General features: G+C 50.0%; 1 protein-coding gene across 2 annotated transcripts in view; it reads left to right on the forward strand.

Annotated features, from left to right (window-relative positions):
- Positions 1–27201, forward strand: part of RICTOR (RPTOR independent companion of MTOR complex 2) — a 94773-nt gene that overhangs the window by 38999 nt on the left and 28573 nt on the right. For both annotated transcript variants that reach the window (XM_069745924.1, XM_069745925.1), the window contains exons 4-23: positions 2255–2319; positions 3221–3352; positions 5036–5099; positions 5553–5679; positions 12455–12624; positions 12878–12945; positions 13586–13653; positions 15455–15537; positions 16473–16560; positions 18394–18484; positions 18827–18893; positions 18972–19052; positions 20220–20320; positions 20412–20577; positions 20768–20869; positions 21937–21983; positions 24309–24444; positions 24523–24722; positions 26682–26808; positions 27023–27187. In XM_069745924.1, the coding sequence (XP_069602025.1) occupies positions 2255–2319; positions 3221–3352; positions 5036–5099; positions 5553–5679; positions 12455–12624; positions 12878–12945; positions 13586–13653; positions 15455–15537; positions 16473–16560; positions 18394–18484; positions 18827–18893; positions 18972–19052; positions 20220–20320; positions 20412–20577; positions 20768–20869; positions 21937–21983; positions 24309–24444; positions 24523–24722; positions 26682–26808; positions 27023–27187 (2148 nt within the window). The remainder of the gene's footprint in view (positions 1–2254; positions 2320–3220; positions 3353–5035; positions 5100–5552; positions 5680–12454; positions 12625–12877; positions 12946–13585; positions 13654–15454; positions 15538–16472; positions 16561–18393; positions 18485–18826; positions 18894–18971; positions 19053–20219; positions 20321–20411; positions 20578–20767; positions 20870–21936; positions 21984–24308; positions 24445–24522; positions 24723–26681; positions 26809–27022; positions 27188–27201) is intronic.

Here is a 27201-nt window from a genome sequence, read left to right on the forward strand (position 1 = left end):
CACTTTCTTTCAGAGTCATCATCTGAAAGTAAAAGTCCAGCAGATGTGGAGCCCTGCATCTCCTACACAATTACACACCCAAAAAATAAATATATATATATATAATATATAATGTCCCACTACTGACAGGTGTCTAACACCTGCCGAAATCTTCCCTGTATCTCAGGGGATCAGCTATGTCTGTTCCTTACTTGTACTATTTTGGCTGCAGCAGGAACCTCTCCCCTCAGAAAGCCCAGCCTTTTGATTAAGCCCCTCTGTCACGGATCCCTACTCCATGGGGTCACTTATTCGTCACGTGCCTGCTCTCACACGTGACTTGGGGTTGTGCCTGCAAGGGTTAATCTATCTCCCCACTCTCAGTCCAGCATTCAACCTCAGTCCTATGCTGTAATGGGAGCATAAATCACACACCGACCCAGGTCACACACCCGCTCATACGCGCTGCCACCACTCACTGAATACACGGGCGATGAGTCCCAGAAATAATACTAATAAAAATATGTCTATTACGCATAAGGCTCACACACCTTAGGCTATGGATTCTTTTAGAACATTCAAGGTTCAACTTGTTAAAGTTTTATACTTTAATAACAAAAGGGTCAGTGCTTACAATAAGAAAAAAGTATAAAAATATGATAGTAAAAAGACATACAACTTATGCAAAACAGTATCAAAATAAACAGGAGAAAACTTACAGAAAATCATCTAACTGGTAATTGCTTTCTGCTCCCTGAGGGTAGGACGAATGTAAATTGGATCACACCAGCTTCTCAGGCTGCCCCCATCATGTGAACACAATTCTCTATCAGCAGCCTAAATTTATAACTTAGGTCTGAGGTCAGGTTTCTAGACCGGCCCCTCAGGTTAATATCATAATTGCGGGCTGTTTGATTGGCCATGGCCTCTCTACTAATGAATATATTATTTTCTCTTTTGAGACACTTGTGAAAAGGTTCTCAGGAATAGATCACCTCAGGCCGCAATTAGCATCTCCCCTCCAAGACCTTGGAGGTGCCAAATGTTACCTTCTTCTTGGCTCTAGCTAGACCTCCTGGTGAGATATGGAGACAGAATTTCTACTAGTCCCAAGGAAGTACCTATTAACTCCTAGGTGCAACTTGCCTTCAGGACAGATGTTACATTATCACTAGTCACACATATAACCCTAGACATATGTCACTACACACATATAGATATATATATATATATACACATGTTTCACCACACCCTCCTTTTGGTTAAGCCCCTCCTTTTGGTTAAGCCCAGCCTTTTGGTTAAGCCCAGCCTTTTGGTTAAGCCCAGCCTTTTGGTTAGGTCCCTCCTTTTGGTTAGGTCCCTCCTTTTGGTTAGGTCCCTCCTTTTGGTTATGTCCCTCCTTTTGGTTATGTCCCTCGTTTTGGTTATGTCCCTCGTTTTGGTTATGTCCCTCCTTTTGGTTATGTCCCTCCTTTTGGTTATGTCCCTCCTTTTGGTTATGTCCCTCCTTTTGGTTATGTCCCTCGTTTTGGTTATGTCCCTCCTTTTGGTTATAGCAGCTCCTTTTGGTTAAGCCCCTCCTTTTGGTATAGCCCCTCCTTTTGGTATAGCCCCTCCTTTTGGTATAGCCCCTCCTTTTGGTTAAGCCCCTCCTTTTGGTTAAGCCCCTCCTTTTGGTTAAGCCCCGGCTTTTGGTTAAGCCCAGGCTTTTGGTTAAGCCCAGGCTTTTGGTTAAGCCCAGGCTTTTGGTTAAGCCCAGGCTTTTGGTTAAGCCCAGCCTTTTGGTTAAGCCCAGCCTTTTGGTTAAGCCCAGCCTTTTGGTTAAGCCCAGCCTTTTGGTTAAGCCTAGCCTTTTGGTTAAGCCCAGCCTTTTGGTTAAGCCCAGCCTTTTGGTTAAGCCCAGCCTTTTGGTTAAGCCCAGCCTTTTGGTTAAGCCCAGCCTTTTGGTTAAGCCCAGCCTTTTGGTTAAGCCCAGCCTTTTGGTTAAGCCCAGCCTTTTCGTTAAGCCCAGCCTTTTCGTTAAGCCTCGCCTTTTCATTTCTTTACCTGCCGTAAAGTGAACAGAGGAGCAGGATACAGGGTAGATGATAGGTGTATGATCTCTCCTGTGTATGGTCAGCGTCTGGTCTTCCATTGTAGCTGTAGATAGGAGCGCTGCTCCTGATGCCACCACCAATCACACAGGTGCAACATCTGACTTTTCCCGTCAATCATTTTACCATCTTTTTTCTGTTTTTGTTTTCTTCATGTTTTGCTTTCCTTTCTCCTTCTCCAGCTTCTATGCAGCGTTGGCCACAGCGAAGAAAAATTAGGTTTTACATACGAAGACATAATTATTTGGTAAGTGGTCCTGCTTTTTCGGGGGGGTTGATATGAATTCCTGTGTCATTTACATCATTTTACTGTTCAGGTTTTGCAGTAAATACCATGCTGAATTTATTCCTCAGATTATTATGATCGCGTGGAGGCATAGGTGGTTTCTTTGATTTTGCACAATTTATTTAAAGTAAAACTATTTCACAAAAATCTTGCAATTTTAGATTTTTTTTTCCTGATGAGAACATTTATTTTTTGACATTTTTTATTTACTACCAGAAAATGTTATGTTTTTTTTACATTTTTTTATAGAGTACTTGTCCCTTTGTAAAATTAAATATAACACATAATCAGTCACTGCATCGATGCCGGGTGACTCGGGGCTCACATGACATTGGCTGCAGGGCTCGCATGGCATAATGTCATGTGAGGCCTGGGTGACCCGGCGCCGGTGCGGGATGTCAGTATCTATTATTTTAATTTTAGGAAAATTTAAAGAAAAAAAAAAAGTTTTGTCCAGGTAGTGGGCAACGCAACCCCTTCAAAATCAGATTGTGGATCATTTTCATCGTTTTATATTCATAGGATAACAGTGTCCTGCAGTGTTATGATAGGTTGTAGAAGTTTAGGAAAACGTGGTTCATTGCTCCGTTAAAATATCACGCCTCCCTTTTTCCAGCATCTACTATTGCACGGCACCCCTTTTCAGGTGAATACAAGTGCAATACCAGACGTGACCCATGTGCTAAAGTGGCGCTGTTCCCAAAGAAAGCATCCATGTATTCCTAATTTTATTTGAACCCGGCTTATGTTGAGAAGTCCGATTTTTTTGCACAGCGTGTGGTGTAAACACCGATATCAATTGATGGTCATTTTCATGTCTTATCTAATGGAAATCTGTATTTTCTTGTGTTTACACCAAAAGTTTGCGGTTAGCCTTGTTAAACGAAGCAAAAGAAGTGCGAGCAGCGGGACTGCGGGCTCTCCGCTATCTCATCCGAGACTCCAGTATCTTACAGAAGGTGCTAAAGTTAAAAGTAGATTACTTAATAGCCAGGTAAGTGCTTTCATTTGTTGTCTTTTTTATTATTACTATTATTTTATTTATTATTATTATTATTATTATTATTATTATTATTATTATTATTATTGTCAGTTTTTAAAGTCAGAGGGGAATGGTTTTTTTTTTTTTTTTGTCAAGCAACACAGATTATTAAACCATTTTAAAGAGTATGAAAATTAAGAAAATGAATGATTTAATTGGTTTTAACATTCGGCTGCGTTCTTATTATGGGTGTGGCTTGTGATCCTCTGCAAGTTTACAGTGACTGGGGATGTGCACAGGTAAAGTGTGGACATTGTAGGCTTATGGCTTTGGGCCCAAGGGGATTGGGTCGTTGCTGAGTGCTAGATTACCTTTATAATAAATGAATATAGCATAACGCATTACCCCCTTACAGTACACAGTGTCTGTGCAGTGCCAGTGTCACCCCCTTTAACATTAAGGATGACAGGGGAGCGTCCGGATAAGTGCATACCAGGTGAAATGCCAGAACTGGCATAGGCAGCAATTTAGCCCTCTTGAGACTTTATAAAAGTCTCAGGATGGTGCTTTGTAGATGGAGCATATGAAAGTGTGAGAGATGTGGCACAGATACATATGTGCCTACTAGGAACAAATGGGAGGATGTAGGGGCAGAGACCCTGATTCCAGCGATGTATTACTTACTAGGCTGTGGTTTGCCGTTTAAATTCAATCAGTGTTTTATCAGCAGGAGCTTATCACTACAGAACTAAATGTCTTGTGCCACCTGGTCCAACCCCACCCCCATCACTGATTAGCTGCTTTTTGTCACGGTATAGTGTATACAGAAAGTGGCCAATCAGAGGTGTTGGCGGGGTTATACACAGCAGCTCAGCATTCTGAGCTTTGCTAGATCCAAAGCAGAGAACTGTTACTGCATCAAAACTGCTGCACCCAGGGAATTAAGTGATACATCACTGGAATCATGGTCTCTGTCCCTACCTCATGCTGGTGTCAGATTACAAAGCAAAAACCTGCTGACTAATTCCATTTAAAATTAAGCAGTTATAGATGGTTTGGACGTTCCACCGTACAGCCAGGTCCAGTCTGCAGAATTTTACAGTCCGTATACAGGCAGCAATGTCCGGACTGTCCATGGCTCTTCTGACCCAACCTTACAACCTCATAGCCATATATGGTACTGCAAGCTTTCAGTACACGAACACTGCACCAGAACCATCATCAGTACATGAATACTGCACCAGAACCATCATCAGTACATGAATACTGCACCAGAACCATCATCAGTACATGAATACAGCACCAGAACCATCATCAGTACATGAATACAGCAGCAGAACCATCATCAGTACATGAATACTGCACCAGAACCATCATCAATACATGAATACTGCACCAGAACCGTCATCAATACATGAATACTGCACCAGAACCATCATTAATGCATGAATACAGCACCAGAACCATCATCAGTACATGAATACAGCACCAGAACCACCAACAGAACATAAATGGCAGAGAGTCAGGAGACGCAAAGGAATTATGGTCCTTGAAATACTATCCTAATGCATGCCCACTGGCTTCCAGGCCCCACGTGGTTGAGCCTTATCGCTCTCGATTTTGGGTTTGCTGTACTTTTAGTGCAGGGTTTGTCCTCAACCTGTGATTATTCAGAAATTTGGGGTTTTCTTTCAGGTGCATAGACATTCAGCAAAGTAATGAAGTCGAAAGGACGCAGGCGCTGCGGCTTGTCAGAAAGGTAAGTTAAGGCCGGACTCCGCTGTCATTGCCGCAGTGGACGCGTGATGTCATCCGCTGACCTCTCCAGCTTTCCAATAATTGCTGCGCATTCACTTCCTGCCGAACCTAAATCCTTGGATTGGGGCATCATGTGATAGTACCCTGCGTTTTGTGTATGCAGCTACTCATGACTTATGGGCTGGCAAAAGTGAGGGGGCCGCCAAGCAGAGGTGGCACCAAAAATGCGAGCAAACTGGAGAAAGTTTGCAGGGCTCTAGTTGGTGGTGACCACTGGACCAGGGTCTTGTGATCATTGAGGGGACGCATGGAAAGTAATAAGACTTGACTGCGGGAGACGACTACAGAGGGTTTGTTTGTAGTCTGTAACCATGGAGACGTTACATTATGTGCAATGCTTTCAATTGTATAGGAATTGCAGTTACAATACTGTTTCTTGTGTGTTTTTTTTCAGATGATAACTGTGAATGCTTCCTTATTCCCTAGTTCTTTAACTAATTCTTTAATAGCGGTTGGAAATGACGGCCTCCAGGAGCGGGACAGGATGGTGCGGGCATGCATCGCCATTATATGTGAACTAGGTAATAAGTAACAGAATCTTATCATGTATCTCTGTATACAGGGAGCTCCCCCTAGTGGTGACTGCAGACAGGATCTTATCATGTATCTCTGTATACAGGGAGCTCCCCCTAGTGGTGACTGCAGACAGGATCTTATCATGTATCTCTGTATACAGAGAGCTCCCCCTAGTGGTGGCTGCAGACAGGATCTTATCATGTATCTCTGTATACAGGGAGCTCCCCCTAGTGGTGACTGCAGACAGGATCTTATCATGTATCTCTGTATACAGGGAGCTCCCCCTAGTGGTGGCTGCAGACAGGATCTTATCATGTATCTCTGTATACAGGGAGCTCCCCCTAGTGGTGACTGCAGACAGGATCTTATCATGTATCTCTGTATACAGGGAGCTCCCCCTAGTGGTGACTGCAGACAGGATCTTATCATGTATCTCTGTATACAGGGAGCTCCCCCTAGTGGTGACTGCAGATAGGATCTTATCATGTATCTCTGTATACAGGGAGCTTCCTCTAGTGGTGGCTGCAGACAGGATCTTATCATGTATCTCTGTATACAGGGAGCTCCCCCAAGTGGTGGCTGCAGACAGGATATTATCATGTATCTCTGTATACAGGGAGCTCCCCCTAGTGGTGGCTGCAGACAGGATCTTATCATGTATCTCTGTATACAGGGAGCTCCCCCTAGTGGTGGCTGCAGACAGGATCTTATCATGTATCTCTGTATACAGGGAGCTCCCTCTAGTGGTGGCTGCAGACAGGATCTTATCATGTATCTCTGTATACAGGGAGCTCTCCCTAGTGGTGGCTGCAGACAGGATCTTATCATGTATCTCTGTATACAGGGAGCTCCCTCTAGTGGTGGCTGCAGACAGGACCTTATCATGTATCTCTATATACAGGGAGCTCCCCCTAGTGGTGGCTGCAGACAGGATCTTATCATGTATCTCTGTATACAGGGAGCTCCCCCTAGTGGTGACTACAGACAGGATCTTATCATGTATCTCTGTATACAGGGAGCTCCCCCTAGTGGTGGCTGCAGACAGGATCTTATCATGTATCTCTGTATACAAGGAGCTCCCTCTAGTGGTGGCTGCAGACAGGACCTTATCATGTATCTCTATATACAGGGAGCTCCCCCTAGTGGTGGCTGCAGACAGGATCTTATCATGTATCTCTGTATACAGGGAGCTCCCCCTAGTGGTGACTACAGACAGGATCTTATCATGTATCTCTGTATACAGGGAGCTCCCCCTAGTGGTGGCTGCAGACAGGATCTTATCATGTATCTCTGTATACAGGGAGCTCCCCCTAGTGGTGACTACAGACAGGATCTTATCATGTATCTCTGTATACAGGGAGCTCCACCTAGTGGTGACTGCAGACAGGATCTTATCATGTGTCTCTGTATACAGGGAGCTCCCTCTAGTGGTGGCTGCAGACAGGATCTTGTCATGTATCTCTGTATACAGGGAGCTCCCCCTAGTGGTGGCTGCAGACAGGATCTTATCATGTATCTCTGTATACAGGGAGCTCCCCCTAGTGGTGACTACAGACAGGATCTTATCATGTATCTCTGTATACAGGGAGCTCCCCCTAGTGGTGGCTGCAGACAGGATATTATCATGTATCTCTGTATACAGGGAGCTCCCCCTAGTGGTGACTACAGACAGGATCTTATCATGTATCTCTGTATACAGGGAGCTCCACCTAGTGGTGACTGCAGACAGGATCTTATCATGTGTCTCTGTATACAGGGAGCTCCCTCTAGTGGTGGCTGCAGACAGGATCTTGTCATGTATCTTTGTATACAGGGAGCTCCCCCTAGTGGTGGCTGCAGACAGGATCTTATCATGTATCTCTGTATACAGGGAGCTCCCTCTAGTGGTGGCTGCAGACAGAATCTTATCATGTATCTCTGTATACAGGGAGCTCCCTCTAGTGGTGGCTGCAGACAGAATCTTATCATGTATCTCTGTATACAGGGAGCTCCCCCTAGTGGTGGCTGCAGACAGGATCTTATCATGTATCTCTGTATACAGGGAGCTCCCTCTAGTGGTGGCTGCAGACAGGACCTTATCATGTATCTCTATATACAGGGAGCTCCCCCTAGTGGTGGCTGCAGACAGGATCTTATCATGTATCTCTGTATACAGGGAGCTCCCCCTAGTGGTGACTACAGACAGGATCTTATCATGTATCTCTGTATACAGGGAGCTCCCCCTAGTGGTGGCTGCAGACAGGATCTTATCATGTATCTCTGTATACAGGGAGCTCCCTCTAGTGGTGGCTGCAGACAGGACCTTATCATGTATCTCTATATACAGGGAGCTCCCCCTAGTGGTGGCTGCAGACAGGATCTTATCATGTATCTCTGTATACAGGGAGCTCCCCCTAGTGGTGACTACAGACAGGATCTTATCATGTATCTCTGTATACAGGGAGCTCCACCTAGTGGTGACTGCAGACAGGATCTTATCATGTGTCTCTGTATACAGGGAGCTCCCTCTAGTGGTGGCTGCAGACAGGATCTTGTCATGTATCTCTGTATACAGGGAGCTCCCCCTAGTGGTGGCTGCAGACAGGATCTTATCATGTATCTCTGTATACAGGGAGCTCCCCCTAGTGGTGGCTGCAGACAGGATCTTATCATGTGTATCTGTATACAAGGAGCTCCCCCTAGTGGTGGCTGCAGACAGGATCTTATCATGTGTCTCTGTATACAGGGAGCCTCCCCTAGTGGTGGCTGCAGACAGGATCTTATCATGCATCTCTGTATGCAGGGAGCTCCCCCTGGTGGTGACTGCAGACAGGATCTTATCATGTATCTCTGTATACAGGGAGCTCCCCCTAGTGGTGGCTGCAGACAGGATCTTATCATGTATCTCTGTATACAGGGAGCTCCCCCTAGTGGTGGCTGCAGACAGGATCTTATCATGTATCTCTGTATACAGGGAGCCTCCCCTAGTGGTGGCTGCAGACAGGATCTTATCATGTATCTCTGTATACAGGGAGCTCCCCCTAGTGGTGGCTGCAGACAGGATCTTATCATGTATCTCTGTATACAGGGAGCTCCCCCTAGTGGTGGCTGCAGACAGGATCTTTTCATGTATCTCTGTATAGAGGGAGCTCCCCCTAGTGGTGGCTGCAGACAGGATCTTATCATGTATCTCTGTATACAGGGAGCTCCCCCTAGTGGTGACTGCAGACAGGATCTTTTCATGTATCTCTGTATAGAGGGAGCTCTCCCTAGTGGTGGCTGCAGACAGGATCTTATCATGTATCTCTGTATACAGGGAGCTCCCCCTAGTGGTGGCTGCAGACAGGATCTTTTCATGTATCTCTGTATAGAGGGAGCTCTCCCTAGTGGTGGCTGCAGACAGGATTTTATCATGTATCTCTGTATACAGGGAGCTCCCCCTAGTGGTGGCTGCAGACAGGATCTTATCATGTATCTCTGTATACAGGGAGCTCCCCCTAGTGGTGGCGGCAGACAGGATCTTATCATGTATCTCTGTATACAGGGAGCTCCCCCTAGTGGTGGCTGCAGACAGGATCTTATCATGTATCTCTGTATACAGGGAGCTCCCCCTAGTGGTGGCTGCAGACAGGATCTTATCATGTATCTCTGTATACAGGGAGCCTCCCCTAGTGGTGGCTGCAGACAGGATCTTATCATGTATCTCTGTATACAGGGAGCCTCCCCTAGTGGTGGCTGCAGACAGGATCTTATCATGTATCTCTGTATACAGGGAGCTCCCCCTAGTGGTGGCTGCAGACAGGATCTTATCATGTATCTCTGTATACAGGGAGCCTCCCCTAGTGGTGGCTGCAGACAGGATCTTATCATGTATCTCTGTATACAGGGAGCTCCCCCTAGTGGTGGCTGCAGACAGGATCTTTTCATGTATCTCTGTATAGAGGGAGCTCCCCCTAGTGGTGGCTGCAGACAGGATCTTATCATGTATCTCTGTATACAGGGAGCTCCCCCTAGTGGTGACTGCAGACAGGATCTTTTCATGTATCTCTGTATAGAGGGAGCTCTCCCTAGTGGTGGCTGCAGACAGGATCTTATCATGTATCTCTGTATACAGGGAGCTCCCCCTAGTGGTGGCTGCAGACAGGATCTTTTCATGTATCTCTGTATAGAGGGAGCTCTCCCTAGTGGTGGCTGCAGACAGGATTTTATCATGTATCTCTGTATACAGGGAGCTCCCCCTAGTGGTGGCTGCAGACAGGATCTTATCATGTATCTCTGTATACAGGGAGCTCCCCCTAGTGGTGGCGGCAGACAGGATCTTATCATGTATCTCTCTATACAGGGAGCTCCCCCTAGTGGTGACTGCAGACAGGATCTTATCATGTATCTCTGTATACAGGGAGCTCCCCCTAGTGGTGGCTGCAGACAGGATCTTATCATGTATCTCTGTATACAGGGAGCTCCCTCTAGTGGTGACTGCAGACAGAATCTTATCATGTATCTCTGTATACAGGGAGCTCCCCCTAGTGGTGGCTGCAGACAGAATCTTATCATGTATCTCAGTATACAGGGAGCTCCCCCTAGTGGTGACTGCAGACAGAATCTTACCATGTATCTCTGTATATAGGGAGCTCCCCCTAGTGGTGGCTGCAGACAGAATCTTATCATGTATCTCTGTATACAGGGAGCTCCCCCTAGTGGTGGCTGCAGACAGGATCTTATCATGTATCTCTGTATACAGGGAGCTCCCCCTAGTGCTGACTGCAGACAGGATCTTATCATGTATCTCTGTATACAGGGAGCTCCCCCTAGTGGTGGCTGCAGACAGGATCTTATCATCTATCTCTGTATACAGGGAGCTTCCCCTAGTGGTGGTTGCAGACAGGATCTTATCATGTATCTCTGTATACAGGGAGCTCCCCCTAGTGGTGGCTGCAGACAGGATCTTATCATGTATCTCTGTATACAGGGAGCTCCCCCTAGTGGTGACTGCAGACAGGATCTTATCATGTATCTCTGTATACAGGGAGCTTCCCCTAGTGGTGACTGCAGACAGGATCTTATCATGTATCTCTGTATACAGGGAGCTTCCCCTAGTGGTGGCTGCAGACAGGATCTTATCATGTGTCTCTGTATACAGGGAGCTCCCCCTAGTGGTGACTGCAGACAGGATCTTATCATGTATCTCTATATACAGGGAGCTCCCCCTAGTGGTGACTGCAGACAGAATCTTATCATGTATCTCTGTATACAGGGAGCTCCCCCTAGTGGTGGCTGCAGACAGGATGTTATCATGTATCTCTGTATACAGGGAGCTCCCCTAGTGGTGACTGCAGACAGGACCTTATCATGTATCTCTATATACAGGGAGCTCCCCCTAGTGGTGACTGCAGACAGGATCTTATCACGTATCTCTGTATACAGGGAGCTCCCCCTAGTGGTGACTGCAGACAGAATCTTATCATGTATCTCTGTATACAGGGAGCTCCCCCTAGTGGTGGCTGCAGACAGTATATTATCATGTATCTCTGTATACAGGGAGCTCCCCCTAGTGGTGGCTGCAGACAGGATCTTATCACGTATCTCTGTATACAGGGAGCTCCCCCTAGTGGTGACTGCAGACAGAATCTTATCATGTATCTCTGTATACAGGGAGCTCCCCCTAGTGGTGGCTGCAGACAGGATCTTATCATGTATCTCTGTATACAGGGAGCGCCCCCTTGTGGTGGCTGCAGACAGGATGTTATCATGTATCTCTGTATACAGGGAGCTCCCCTAGTGGTGACTGCAGACAGGACCTTATCATGTATCTCTATATACAGGGAGCTCCCCCTAGTGGTGACTGCAGACAGGATCTTATCACGTATCTCTGTATACAGGGAGCTCCCCCTAGTGGTGGCTGCAGACAGGATCTTATCATGTATCTCTGTATACAGGGAGCTCCCCCTAGTGGTGACTGCAGACAGGATCTTATCACGTATCTCTGTATACAGGGAGCTCCCCCTAGTGGTGGCTGCAGACAGGATCTTATCACGTATCTCTGTATACAGGGAGCTCCCCCTAGTGGTGACTGCAGACAGGATCTTATCACGTATCTCTGTATACAGGGAGCTCCCCCTAGTGGTGGCTGCAGACAGGATCTTATCACGTATCTCTGTATACAGGGAGCTCCCCCTAGTGGTGACTGCAGACAGAATCTTATCATGTATCTCTGTATACAGGGAGCTCCCCCTAGTGGTGGCTGCAGACAGTATATTATCATGTATCTCTGTATACAGGGAGCTCCCCCTAGTGGTGGCTGCAGACAGGATCTTATCATGTATCTCTGTATACAGGGAGCGCCCCCTTGTGGTGGCTGCAGACTGGATCTTATCATGTATCTCTGTATACAGGGAGCTCCCCCTAGTGGTGGCTGCAGACAGGATCTTATCATGTATCTCTGTATACATGGAGCTCCCCCTAGTGGTGGCTGCAGACAGGATCTTATCATGTATCTCTGTATACAGGGAGCTCCCCCTAGTGGTGACTGCAGACAGGATCTTATCATGTATCTCTGTATACAGGGAGCTCCCCCTAGTGGTGGCTGCAGACAGGATCTTATCATGTATCTCTGTATACAGGGAGCTCCCCCTAGTGGTGGCTGCAGACAGGATCTTATCATGTATCTCTGTATACAGGGAGCTCCCCCTAGTGGTGACTGCAGACACAATTTGTAACATTCTGTCTTCTAGTATCTTTCTTTGTGGTTTTGCTTATTTTGTGCTTTTTTTTTTTTTTCTTCTTTTCTTGCCATCGTTGCAGCTCTTCAAAACCCAGAAGTGGTGGCGCTCCGAGGTGGTCTCAGTACTATCCTCAAAAATGTGATTGACTGCCAGCTTAGTCGAATAAACGAAGCTCTAATCACCACGATCCTGCACCTCCTCAATCATCCAAAGACACGGCAGTATGTGCGGGCCGACGTTGAATTAGAGGTACACAACCCATTAAGTCTGAGCTGGGAACGAGGATAAATAAATGGGACGATGCTGCGGTGCCGGAAGCCAAAGGATTGTGCTAATCTTCATAAATGCAAAGTGTCGGAGAGCGCTCTTAAAGGGAGCAGTGCCCGGATGTAAAGCTGTGGATTTAACCATTGAAGAGGGGCCGTGTTGCTCTTATCTGTTTTACTTGGGGTTATGATCTCTGTCGCTGTCTTATACCCGCATCTCTTTTCTTGTTTTATAGCAAATTTTGGCGCCGTACACGGATTTTCACTACAGGCATAATCCAGACACCGCTGAAGGGCAGCTAAAGTAAGTTGTTAGACCTCTGCGACCTTCTGACGTGGGGGGGCTGCTCTTTTCCTGTCCATCTATCGGCCCCCGATTGCCAGGCTTATTTGTTACATCGTGTCTTCTCTTATTTGTGCCTCTAGTCTACATTTCCTAGGAAGCAGAATTGTATCTGTCCCACATCTCCTCACACTTTCATCCTCTCCATCTACAATGCACCTTCCTGAGACTTTCATAAAGTCTCAAGATGGATGAATTTGTGTATTATCAGATCCGTGCACCTGGAATCCCTCTACACCGCAATCCAGGAGCAAAGTGGAGCGACTTGTGAGCCCTTATTGCCAAGAGAGGGAACTTCACCTTTAATTCCACCTTCTTGGCGCACGCTGATGCACCCTAATAACACTCTCATTTGTACTGCTGCTAAAACATAGACATTTGGTGCAAAAATATATATTTACAAATGTTTACGTTTTCCCGTATATAATAGTTAGAGGATTCCAGGGCTTGGAGTAAGTCCCCATCGAGCTGAACGTACAGCGAGAAGGAATGTCATTGACTTCCATGGCTCCGCCATGAGGAGCGTGGCACGTTGGCGTCTCGCACACGTGACATTTTGTTGCAGGGCAGGCTTAACCTTTAGCTTTCTTTCTCCTTGCAGGGAAGACCGGGAAGCCAGATTCCAGGCGAGCAAACTCGGGATTGTCGCGGCGTTCCGATCATGGGCAGGTCAGTGGCCGTCATTAGGACGTGCACAATCCTGGTTGTAGAGAAATGGATTTCTGTGTCATAGATATACAAATATATATATATATATTCAGAATACTGTACATTCAGAGCTGTGAAGCTGCAGCAGAGCGGACTGTGGTCGAGCGGATTGTGGTCGAGCTCTCGGCTCCTCCATTACTGCAATGTGGGAAAACCGATGCAAACGTCGCAGCGGAAATAAAAAGATGAGTGATAATGAAAGACAGAAACTTATTCCGAGTCCCCACCAGTCAGGATGAGACAGATGACGCTCCGCAGCAAATAATGGAGACTTTTCATTACTGTCCAATCTGCCAGAACCTGAGAGAACAATGCCAGTCTGCTGCCGGAAAGCTCAGCACTTCTGTCCCAAGACAATACACTGTGTGGACTTTTTTTTGTTTTTCTTTTTGCAGACTTCAGGCCACATCTTTTAAGGTACCGTTACACTAAACGACTTACCAACGATCACGACCAGTGATACGACCTGGCCGTGATTGTTGGTAAGTCGTTGTGTGGTCGCTGGGGAGCTGTCACACAGACAGCTCTCCCAGCGACCAACGATCAGGGGAAAGACTTCGGCATCGTTGAAACTGTCTTCAACGATGCCGAAGTCCCCGGGTAACCAGGGTAAACATCAGGTTACTAAGTGCAGGGCCGTGCTTAGTAACCCGATATTTACCCTGGTTACCATTGTAAAAGTTAAAAAAAACACTACATACTCACATTCCAATGTCTGTCACGTCCCCCGCTGTCAGCTTCCCGCACTGACTGTGTCAGTGCCGGCCGTAAAGCAGAGCACAGCGGTGACGTCACCGCTGTGCTTTACGGCCGGCGCTGACGGTCAGTGCAGGGAAGCTGACGCCGGGGGACGTGACAGACATCGGAATGTGAGTATGTAGTTTTTTTTTTTTTTTAACTTTTACAATGGTAACCAGGGTAAATATCGGGTTACTAAGCGCGGCCCTGCGCTTAGTAACCCGATATTTACCCTGGTTACCAGTGAACACATAGATGGATCGGCGTCACACACGCCGATCCAGCGATGACAGCGGGTGATCAGCGACCAAAAAAAGGTCCTGATCATTCCCAGCGACCAACGATCTCCCAGCAGGGGCCTGATCGTTGGTCGCTGTCACACATAACGAGATCGTTAGCGGGATCGTTGCTACGTCACAAAAAGCGTGACGTTGCAACGATATCGTTAACGAAATCGTTATGTGTGAAGGTACCTTTAGTGAAAAACCTACACGATATATTTTTAGCGCCTCCACATAGGTTTCTGTGTTTTTTGTTTTCTAGCTTGAATCGTTCTTTCACTCAATTATTTTTTCTCTATCGCTTCATTGAAACAACCCACGATAATTACCGAATCCTAAAGTGTCACAGTGATGGAGACTTCCAGCGATCAGCTTTGATCTGGAAGGAAATCTATCAAGTGTTCGGTTTATCTACAGCGACCCCAGAGGGGAAATGAAGTATTACACCATTCATATCAATGGGTTGTGTGTGTGTATATTACAGGACAGGCCGGGTCCTCCTGAGAGAAGGACGCTCTTTGCATTTCCTCTCTGACCGATGAGATGAGGGTCTGCCTAATATCTCAGGGGTTGCGGCGCAGTAGGGGAGGACACTATAGACTATGAATGAAGTTGGGTGGTGTACCAGACTTGTCAATTTCGCACCGACACGAGTTGATAAACATCACAGTATAGCCACCTATAGGGGGCACTAGAGAGACGACTCCTCCTGCCACAATGTGACCTGTTGTATTCCTCTGTAGGTATCATTAGCCTGTGTAAGCCTGGGAACTCCGGCATCCAGTCCCTGATAGGGGTCCTTTGTATACCAAACATGGAGATACGGGTAAGTGGCAGCCGAAAGCTTAAATGGAACCAATGTGAACAGATGCGAAAGAAAAGTAACATGATTTTATTTTAATTTTTTTTTTTTTACATTTATTGTGCACTATGATATGCCAAAAATATATCTACTTTGTTAGTCTGAGTAAAGGTTCAAGACCTAAAGGGGTATTCCCATCCATGTAATAATAATAAGATTAGCAAATACCTCCAATTAGAAATGTAGTGTAGTTCTTCTGATTCGCTATGTCGTTTACTATGCGCAGGGCATTAGGTTATTCCATGGTTACAACCAGTCATATAGTGACAGTTACTTGTAGTCGTAACCGTGGATACCTAAGCTACTGCAATGCCCTGTAAGCGACAGCACAAATCAGAAGAACTATACTACATTTTTAATTGGAGGCATTTGCTAATATTATTATTACACCTACTACATATTGGGGATAGGATCCTGGAGGTGGAAATACTCCTCTAAAGCTATTGTCCCAAGTTATTAAATGGGTATGATTGCTAAATTCCTTAATTTTGGAGTTTACTTCTTCTTATGAATTATCTTCGTGTCCCCTTCACATAAAAAAAGCAAAGTTGTAGAAGTCGTGTCGATCTGAGGAGGTCCGTGTCTGGAGACCCCAACCGATCAGCCATTCATGAGTATTCCCACAGAGCTGGTCGGTACGATCACGGCGACACCAAACTTTTATGATTTTTAGTGATTTCTTTTTTTATACTTTTTATTTTTCTTTTAAATTATACTTTTTTTTTCTTTTCTGACATGGCTCTTATCTTTGTTCCCGTGACGAATGTTGTGGAAATACAGATAATTATATGTTGGTTTCCTCGGCACTGAATGGCCTCATTCATTCTCGCCGGCTCCGGCTCGCCCCTTTGGCGCGTGGCCATTGACTTGTCTTTTCTGTCTCCCATTGTTTTGCCTAGCGAGGTCTTCTCGAGGTACTGTATGAAATTTTTCGCTTCCCTCTTCCGGTGGTGACCAAGGACTTTACAGAAGCTCTGCTGAGTGTCGGTAAGTGGAGAATTGTCACCCATAATGCCTGTCAGCCGTTTTTTGTACGCAGCTCCTGTGTGATTCTATGACTACTGAACACAAAGCCAACCTTCTGTTATTGGCTGAGACGAGGAAGGTGGCAACATAACCACGGTAGCCGGCAGGTGCAATGCCTGCCCACCTGACAGCGATTACACCACGACCTTCCGATACACATGGATGCTTGTGTTCACCCTCTGCTCCTATGGGAACAGAGGATCAGGCATAAAAATTCAACATGTCCGATCTTTCTCTCTGACCACATTTGCCATTGTGGGAAGGGTCAGAACGCTGCCAAGCAAGAAGGATGGACAGTTCAGACTAGAGAGGTGGATTCTCAAAACTTTGGGTATGAGAGGTGGCGTGGATGAAGTAACTGGTTGTGGGGACATTGCCTAATTAACATATCTGAGCTGGCAGAGGTCTTGTAGCAGAGCTTGGCCAGTGACGCAGGGCTTGGCACGTGGCCGGCTGAGGTGGCACAGCTTGGGACAGTGGTGACCAAGTTAGCGGGGCTTGGGACAATGGTGGCCGGGCTAGGGGGGGCTTGGGAGAGCACCAGCCTGGGTAGCAGGGCTTGGGACAATGATGGCCGGGGTAGGGGGGCTTGGGAGAGCGCTGGCCAGGGTGACGGTGCTTGAAAAAGCAACGAACTTCGTGGCGGCCCTTGGGACATGGTCGGCCAAGGTGGTGCAGTATGGGGAGCGCGCCTACTGGATGGGCGGGCTTGACAGAGCGCCTGCCAGGGTAGCAAGGCTTGGGGCAGTGGTGACCGGGCTAGCAGTGTTTTGGAGAGTGCTGGCTAAGGTGGCAGTGCTTGGGAGAGTGCTGTCCGGGGTGGCAGAGATTGAGAGACCACAGGCAGAGGTGGTAGAGATTGGGAGAGCTCCAGTTGAGGTGGTGGGGCTTGGGAGATCTCTGGCCAAGGTGGTGGGGCTTGAGAGAGACCCAGTTCAGGTGGCGGGGCTTGGTAGAGCTCCGGCCGAGGTGGTGGGGCTTGGTAGAGCTCTGGCCGAGGTAGTGGAGCTTGGGAGAGCGCCGGCAGAGGTGGCGGGTTTGGGAGAGTGCCGGCAAAGGTGGCGGGGCTTGAGGGAGCTCCAACCAAGGTGGTGGGTCTTGGGAGAGCGCCGGCCAAGGGGACAGGGCTTAGGATAGCGCCGGCAGAGGTGTTAGGGCTCGGGAGAGCTCCGGCCGCAGTAATAAGGGGACGTGGTAGGCGGTACTTGGTTGAATGACTCGGGTTGATGACATGGCGCATGTCAGGCTGCCTCTGCAACTCGAAGGAGAAGAGACTTGAGCAGCACGTACTGCTCGATGCCAGGATAGGTGAGAAACAGGTCTGCAGCATCAAAATTCTTAGGGGGTTATTCATAATCTGGTTAGCAATGGAGATACACAGGTTTGCAAATGAGCTGCATACACAAAACGATAGGATTTTTTTTTTCTTGACTATCTATAGAATTGCTTCATTTTGTTTTCCATGCACTTGAATAAAAACCGTTTTACAAACTTTGTGAAACACTAAACGTTCCTGTACCACGTTCCCGCTGCTTTTCAGAGCCGATAGTTCCTGCATTTCTGTATAGATTTCCATTTGAAGTGACATTGACCAAATTTATATTTATTTTCCAGCGTATTTTGCAGCGCTGTAAAGAGATTGTCAGTGGTCACACGTCAGTCGCATATACGTTCTCAGTGCTGTTAGGGGTCCTTTGCGGCTGGCGATGTCATCCATGTCTTTTTCTTTATTAATATTTGTCGTTTTTTTTAGACACAGGCTTAATAGTGAAATGTTTTTTTCTTATCTTTAAGACCCCAGCCGCTTTCAGGAGTCTTGGAGACTTTCAGACGGATTTGTAGCAGCAGAAGCGAAGACGATTCTACCACACCGAGCGCGTTCCAGGTAAGCGTCGTGCGGAGCGTCAGCCTTATAGTTACTTGATGGGTTGGTCTCAAATTAATAGGTTGTGCGCTCATCATCTTCGGGACTACTGGCGATAGCAAAGTGCTGTACTCTATTGAATGCAGCCGCAGCGTCCAGGCTCAGGCGCGACGTCCGGGCTCAGGCGCGACGTCCGGGCTCAGGCGCGACGTCCGGGCTCAGGCGCGACGTCCGGGCTCTGGCGCGACGTCCACACTCAGCCACTGATCAATTCTAATGGAACACTTTAGAGTCCCGTTCTCGGGGTAGATACAGTTTGAAAGAGCTCGACACCCCATACTGATCCACAGGTTTGTTTTGCAGAGCGGACCTCGTCGACAACTATCTGGCGCTCGTACTGTCCGCTTTCATCAGTAACGGTCTACTGGAAGTAAGTGCCGTACCGGAACGTGGCAGGCGTGTGTGCCGTGCGGTGCAGCAGATCACATTGCCGTCTGCTTTTACCTAGGGCTTAATAGAAGTGATCACCAGCAGCGATGACGACGTCTCCGTCAGGGCAACAATCATTCTTGGTGAACTCTTGCACATGGTAAGCGGTCCCTTCTGCAGCAGCAGCAGCAAACACACATTAGCGCGTTCTGCATGGCTTAGACTCGGACCTGACATATTGAGCAGTCGGTTTAATCTGAGGGCAACAACTTATAGAGCAGGAGGAGCTGAGCCGAGTGATGTATAGATTATGGAAGTCATTCAGTATAAATTCAGCTCTAGGGTGAAAAGTAAGACTAAAAAGCAGCGTGCTTGAAGCGGTACCCAGCAGTGTAGCTGTGAATTCAGCTCTGTGCAGAGATACAAAAATAAGTACAAGAAATCAACACCGCCACCATTTATCTCTGTTCTCCGCTGCGGCGCCACCATAGCAGGGTCCCGTCCTCTTTTTTGCTAACCTTTATTATGTTGGTGTGCAAATCCATACTGGCATGTTGTCAATCAATGTTGCTCCACCCACTGGACTCCTAAATTCAGAATAAGGGATTATATAAGTTTTCTATTGAATATTGGCGACAATTATATCTATCGTTCTGCATAGCTTATAGATCAGACTGCACATCACACCACATAATAATTTATAGGTCTGTGAATTCAAGTCCACAAATAAGATTTGTATGAAGAATATATCATTGCAGGACCATGGAGTAAGTTCTGTATAATGTAAGGACTGGTTCATCGGATGGCTTAGGATCCCTGACCCTTGTACTCATCAGGCTGGAAGCAGACATAGTTATGGCTGCAGTTTTTTTTTTTTTTTTTTAAATTAATGCCAAACATGGATTCATAAGGAATATGTAAAGACATCTACATCCTGCTGGAAGATATTATGCATGGCTACTTAGCAGTGTAGCTGTGAATCCAGCTCTGAAATGAGCTAAACACTTAGTAGAAAGCAGTAACAATGGGCATTATACAGAAGTGCTATGCATTGTAGCTGCAAATCCAGCTCTAGGGTAAGAATAAACACTACAAAGATGCGTGCATGGAAGATATTATGCAGCAGTACTGTGCAGTGTAGCTGTGAATCCATCTCTATGGAAAGATGCAAAAACGCTGACTTGCAATCCGCACCACCTTTTATCGGTCTACCTTACTCTGCTCTTCTTTCCCTTTCTCTCCATATATTTCAATAGCCAGGTGAAATCTGTACACGGGCGCAAGGTGTTGGCCATTAATGTTTTGTCTTTTTTTTGATATTTCATAGGCAAACACAATCCTCCCCCACTCCCACAGCCACCACTTGCACTGCTTACCGACCCTGGTGAACATGGCTGCATCGTTCGACATTTCCAAGGAGAAAAGGCTGTAAGTATTCCTGTGTTACCCCTCCGGCAAAGTCTGCAAAACTACGGGAACTTCCCCCATCACTAACCGGACGCTTCTTCTACGCTGGCAGGCGCGCCAGCGCAGCGGTCACCTGTCTGAAGAGATTCCATGAAATGAAGAAACGTGGCCCGAAACCGTTCAGCCTGTACCTGGATCACACCGTGCAGAAGGCCGTGGCTTCACACCAGAAGTGGGATCAGCACATGCGAGTGCAGAAGGACATCTTCATCCTCAAGGCGAGTTCACAAGTCACCTAGAATTGGGTCAGTGATGTTCCCGGGGCCGACGTATCCGCGGCTCCACATCTCTTCTGCGTTCGTACAAGTAGGGACAGGGCATAAGCTGCTATAAAGGGGCTGGGGGGCTTCTGCTTTCCGGGACCATAGGGCCGCCTGTAATCTACATATTATTTGTGTTTCTGTGTAGGATTTAGAAGACGCTTTGGTGATGAATCTGCGAGATTCCCAGGTCCTTAATCATAAGGAGAACCTGGAGTGGAACTGGAACCTGATCGGGACCATACTCAAGGTACATTCACCGCCCGCCGTCACTACACGTATATCATGCCCAGTGCGCCCAGTAGAGGCCCTGAGCCAGTCACTATTTCTCCACCATAATGTTCGTGTTCTCATAGGACTCGTATAGCCGTATACATCCATTAATGCAACGATGAAACGTGTATTTACACAGCTCAGCCACACACAGACTTTGCCTTTAATTTCACAGTTAAAGGGATTGTGTCTGGTGTTCCATGCTAACACTCCTGACATCTGATCCCTTATGGATAAGGAGTGATGGACAGGACACACATAGAAAAAATGTGAACAGGGAAGCAGGACTCACAGGCTTTCTCTTGAGAGGGTGGAGGAAACGGGACCCACCTGCTTTCTCTGAGTGGTCGGTGAAAGCAGGACTCACAGGCTCTCTATGAATGGGGAACGGAATCAGGACTCACAGGCTCTCTATGAATGGGGAACGGAATCAGGACTCACAGGCTCTCTATGAATGGGGAACGGAATCAGGACTCACAGGCTCTCTATGAATGGGGAACGGAATCAGGACTCACAGGCTCTCTATGAATGGGGAACGGAATCAGGACTCACAGGCTTCTGGAGTTGGAGGGGGAAGCAGGACTCACAGGCTTTGAGTATTTTTGGAAGGAGGAAGCAGGACTCGGGCTTTCTCTGAGTGGGCGGCGGAAGCAAGATTCAAGCTTTTTCTAAGGGGGAGCAGGACTCGCAGGCTTTTTCTATGAGTGGGCAGAGAAAGCAGGACTCACAGGCTCTCTATGAATGGGGGACGGAATCAGGACTCACAGGCTTTTTGGAGTTGGAGCGGGAAGCAGGACTCACATGCTCTCTGAGTGGGTGGAGGAAGCAGGACTCAGACGTTTTGCACATACTTGGGCACCAGATAATCAGCTTCTTACAGTACAGATCCTAGTAATATGACACTACATCCTTGCGCTCATCCATCCTCCTCTTCCCTCTGCAACTTTTAGATAACACACGTAACAGATCGCTGTAATTTTTGGCTTCCTTTCCCCAAATATTGGTTGTGTGACTGTGGATTTACTGATCATTTTTATTTTCCAGTGGCCAAATGTGAATATGAGAAACTGTAAAGACGAGCAGCTGCACAGGTAGAACGGCGTCCGTGCCGGGTGTGGGTGTGCGGCGTCCGTGCCGGGTGTGCGGTGTCTGTGCCGGGTGTGGGTCTGCGGTGTCCGTGCCGGGTGTGGGTCCGCGGTGTCTGTGCCAGATGTGGGTCTGCAGTGTCCATGCCGGGTGTGGGTGTCTGTGCCGTGTGTGCATGTGCGGTGTCTGTGCCGGGTGTGCGGCGTCCGTGCCGGGTGTGGTTGTGGGTCTGCGGTGTCCGTGCCGGGTGTGGGTCTGCAGTGTCCGTGCCGGGTGTGGGTCTGCAGTGTCCGTGCCGGGTGTGGGTGGGCGGTGTCCGTGCCTGGTGTGGGTCTGCGGTGTCCGTGCCGGGTGTGGGTCTGCAGTGTCCGTGCTGGGTGTGGGTCTGCGGTGTCCGTGCTGGGTGTGGGTCTGCGGTGTCCGTGCTGGGTGTGGGTCTGCGGTGTCCGTGCTGGGTGTGGGTCTGCGGTGTCCGTGCTGGGTGTGGGTCTGCGGTGTCCGTGCCGGGAGTGGGTCTGCGGTGTCATTGCCGGGTGTGGGTCTGCAGTGTCCGTGCCGGGTGTGGGTGGGTGGTGTCCGTGCCTGGTGTGGGTCTGCGGTGTCCGTGCCGGGTGTGGGTGGGCGGTGTCCGTGCCGGGTGTGGGTCTGCAGTGTCCGTGCCGGGTGTGTGTGCGTGGTGTCTGTGCCAGATGTGGGTCTGCGGTGTCCGTGCCGGGTGTGGGTGTCTGTGCCATGTGTGGGTGTGCGGCGTCCGTGCCGGGTGTGGGTGTGGGTCTGCGGTGTCCGTGCCGGGTGTGGGTCTGCGGTGTCCGTGCCGGGTGTGGGTCTGCGGTGTCCGTGCCGGGTGTGGGTCTGCAGTGTCCGTGCCGGGTGTGGGTGTGCGGTGTCTGTGCTGGGTGTGGGTCTGCGGTGTCCGTGCCGGGTGTGGGTCTGCGGTGTCCGTGCTGGGTGTGGGTCTGCGGTGTCCGTGCTGGGTGTGGGTCTGCGGTGTCCGTGCTGGGTGTGGGTCTGCGGTGTCCGTGCTGGGTGTGGGTCTGCGGTGTCCGTGCCGGGTGTGGGTCTGCAGTGTCCGTGCCGGGTGTGGGTGTGCGGTGTCTGTGCTGGGTGTGGGTCTGCGGTGTCCGTGCCGGGTGTGGGTCTGCGGTGTCCGTGCTGGGTGTGGGTCTGCGGTGTCCGTGCTGGGTGTGGGTCTGCGGTGTCCGTGCTGGGTGTGGGTCTGCGGTGTCCGTGCTGGGTGTGGGTCTGCGGTGTCCGTGCCGGGAGTGGGTGGGCGGTGTCCGTGCCTGGTGTGGGTCTGCGGTGTCCGTGCCTGGTGTGGGTCTGCGGCGTCCGTGTCGGGAGTGGGTGTGCGGTGTTCGTGCCGGGTGTGGGTCTGCGGTGTCATTGCCGGGTGTGGGTCTGCGGTGTCCGTGCCGGGTGTGGGTCTGCGTGTCCATGCCGGGTGTGGGTGGGTGGTGTCCGTGCCTGGTGTGAGTCTGCGGCGTCCGTGTCGGGAGTGGGTCTGCGGTGTCCTTGCCGGGTGTGGGTCTGCGGTGTCCGTGCCGGGTGTGGGTCTGCGGTGTCCATGCCTGGTGTGGGTCTGCGGTGTCCGTGCCGGATGTGGGTGGGTGGTGTCCGTGCCTGGTGTGGGTCTGCGGCGTCCGTGTCGGGAGTGGGTGTGCGGTGTTCGTGCCTAGTGTGGGTCTGCGGCGTCTGTGTCGGGAGTGGGTGTGCGGTGTACGTGCCGGGTGTGGGTGTGCGGCGTCCGTGCCGGGTGTGGGTGGGCGGTGTCCGTGCCTGGTGTGGGTCTGCGGTGTCCGTGCCGGGTGTGGGTGGGCGGTGTCCGTGCCTGGTGTGGGTCTGCGGCGTCCGTGTCGGGAGTGGGTGTGCGGTGTTCGTGCCTAGTGTGGGTCTGCGGCGTCTGTGTCGGGAGTGGGTGTGCGGTGTACGTGCCGGGTGTGGGTGTGCGGCGTCCGTGCCGGGTGTGGGTGGGCGGTGTCCGTGCCTGGTGTGGGTCTGCGGTGTCCGTGCCGGGTGTGGGTGGGCGGTGTCCGTGCCTGGTGTGGGTCTGCGGCGTCCGTGTCAGGAGTGGCTGTGCGGCGTCCGTGCCGGGTGTGGGTGTGCGGCGTCCGTGCCGGGTGTGGGTGGGTGGTGTCCGTGCCTGGTGTGGGTCTGCGGCGTCCGTGTCGGGAGTGGGTGTGCGGTGTCCGTGCCGGGTGTGGGTGTGTGGTGTCCGTGCCTGGTGTGGGTCTGCGGCGTCCGTGTCGGGAGTGGGTGTGCGGTGTCCGTGCCTGGTGTCCGGTGTCGTCACCTGTTCCCATCATTTGCTGATTATTGTCGTCTTTCTCCAGGTTTGTGCGTCGGCTCCTGTTCTTTTACAAGCCCAGCAGTTCGCTCTATGCCAACCTGGAACTGGACTACAGTAAAGCCAAGCAGCTGACGGTGGTCGGATGCCAGTTCACAGAGTTCCTGCTGGAGTCGGAGGACGTGAGTCGACTGCGACTTATGCCGATAGGAGAGACCGAGCCGGAGGCCCCTGTATGAAGCCATTGTTTTCCCTTATAGGATGGACAGGGCTACCTGGAGGATCTGGTGAAAGATATTGTGGCATGGATGGTGTCCATATCAGGAATGAAGCAAGAGCGCAGCCTGCAGAACAACGGCTTACTGACCACCCTGTGCCAGTACTACCTCCTCTTCATCGGGACCCTCTCCTGCCACCCGCACGGAGTCAAGATGCTGGAGAAGTGCAATGTATTCCAGTGGTACGTGGCCGTCATTACAGCTCGTCGTCCTCTTCATACATCCCTGCCCACTTCCTACTCTGTGTGTATTCACTGCACCTGCTCCTTACACAATCATTAATTATCACCATTACGCATAACGAGTACTCCACATGCAGAACGTCTTTTTTTTAGGCATATTTCGTTTTTCAGAAAACGCTCGAAAGAATTAATTTCTGTATGTAAAGACAAGTTGCCGTGCACATGTTCAGGGTTCTAAGAACATCTTGAAGGTCCTAAAACCGGCAATCAGTTATAAGAATTGGCCGGTCCGTTCTGCTGTTTTCACACTCGCTTTACAATACAGGTCAATGGGAGATGCTCAGGAGATGGTTTTTTTTGTTTGTTTTTTTTTTTTTTTTTTTTTTTTTTTGGGGGGGGGGGGGGCATTTTGCTACCGTTTTTACTTTTTAAACATATAACAAAAATCAAGAGAAAACACTTCCCTCTTCCCCCCCCCCCCAAGAAAAAAAAAAAAGATATGCCAGCAGCCAGAACAGTCAGGAAACCCCCTCCTCCTCCTGCCCCTCTTCCGCCCCCTCCTCCTACTCCTGCCCCTCTTCCACCCCCTCCTCCTGCCCCTCTTCAACCCCCTCCTCCTGCCCCTCTTCCACCCCCTCCTCCTCCTCCTGCCCCTCTTCCACCCCCTCCTCCTCCTCCTGCCCCTCTTCCTCCTCCTGCCCCTCTTCCACCCTCTCCTCCTCATCCTGCCCCTCTTCCACCTCCTCCTCCTGCCCCTCTTCCACCCCCTCCTCCTCCTCCTGCCCCTCTTCCTCCTCCTGCCCCTCTTCCACCCCCTCCTCCTGCCCCTCTTCCACCCCCTCCTCCTCCTCCTGCCCCTCTTCCTCCTCCTGCCCCTCTTCCACCCTCTCCTCCTCATCCTGCCCCTCTTCCACCTCCTCCTCCTGCCCCTCTTCCACCCCCTCCTCCTCCTCCTGCCCCTCTTCCTCCTCCTGCCCCTCTTCCTCCTCCTGCCCCTCTTCCACCCTCTCCTCCTCCTCCTGCCCCTCTTCCACCCCCTCCTCCTGCCCCTCTTCCACCTCCTCCTCCTGCCCCTCTTCCACCCCCTCCTCCTCCTCCTGCCCCTCTTCCTCCTCCTGCCCCTCTTCCACCCCCTCCTCCTGCCCCTCTTCCACCCCCTCCTCCTCCTCCTGCCCCTCTTCCTCCTCCTGCCCCTCTTCCACCCTCTCCTCCTCCTCCTGCCCCTCTTCCTCCTCCTGCCCCTCTTCCACCCTCTCCTCCTCCTCCTGCCCCTCTTCCTCCTCCTGCCCCTCTTCCACCCTCTCCTCCTCCTCCTGCCCCTCTTCCACCCCCTCCTCCTCCTGCCCCTCTTCCACCCCCTCCTCCTCCTGCCCCTCTTCCACCCCCTCCTCCTCCTCCTGCCCCTCTTCCTCCTCCTGCCCCTCTTCCACCCCCTCCTCCTGCCCCTCTTCCACCCCCTCCTCCTCCTCCTGCCCCTCTTCCTCCTCCTGCCCCTCTTCCACCCTCTCCTCCTCCTCCTGCCCCTCTTCCTCCTCCTGCCCCTCTTCCACCCTCTCCTCCTCCTCCTGCCCCTCTTCCTCCTCCTGCCCCTCTTCCACCCTCTCCTCCTCCTCCTGCCCCTCTTCCACCCCCTCCTCCTCCTGCCCCTCTTCCACCCCCTCTTCCTCCTCCTCCTCCTCCTCCTGCCCCTCTTCCACCCCCTCTTCCTCCTCCTCCTCCTGCCCCTCTTCCACCCCCTCTTCCTCCTCCTCCTCCTGCCCCTCTTCCTCCTCCTCCTCCTCCTCCTGCCCCTCTTCCTCCTCCTCCTGCCCCTCTTCCTCCTCCTCCTCCTCCTCCTGCCCCTCTTCCTCCTCCTCCTGCCCCTCTTTCTTCTCCTGATTGACACTCTTTCTAGGTGTTTGAATTAATTTCCTGGACATTCCTGTGTGTAAATCCTCCTGTCATTATTTTATTTTACAGTCTCCTAAATCTTTGCTCGCTGAAAAACCAAGACCACTTATTGAAGTTGGCGGTGTCCAGTTTGGATTACAGCCGGGACGGACTCGCCAGGGTCATTCTCTCCAAAACCCTGACCGCCTCTCCGGACGTAAGTGATGAGCGCCGCTGTTCCCGGAGCCGCCAGCCTTGCTGCGGAGCTGCTGCTGCTGCTGCTAATCATCATTACTTGTAAAGTGGATTTTTTTTTTTTTTGCATCATTTTAGTGATCACGTTTTCTGCAGGAATCCGCAGCAAAATACCCAGAAATCTGCTTTCATTAATCATTTTTACTCTTTTTTTTTTTTGTGTCCCCTTTTTGCAGAGTTGTCGTCTTTACGCCACAAAGCACCTGAGGGTTCTCCTAAGAGCCAACGTGGAGTTCTTCAGCAACTGGGGGATCGAACTATTGGTGACGCAGCTGCACGACAAAAACAAGAATATCTCCACAGAAGCCCTGGACGTTCTGGATGAGGCTTGTGAAGATAAGGTGAGCCCTTTAAG

This window comes from Ranitomeya imitator, chromosome 1 (genome assembly GCF_032444005.1).
Source record: "Ranitomeya imitator isolate aRanImi1 chromosome 1, aRanImi1.pri, whole genome shotgun sequence".
NCBI lineage: Eukaryota > Metazoa > Chordata > Amphibia > Anura > Dendrobatidae > Ranitomeya > Ranitomeya imitator.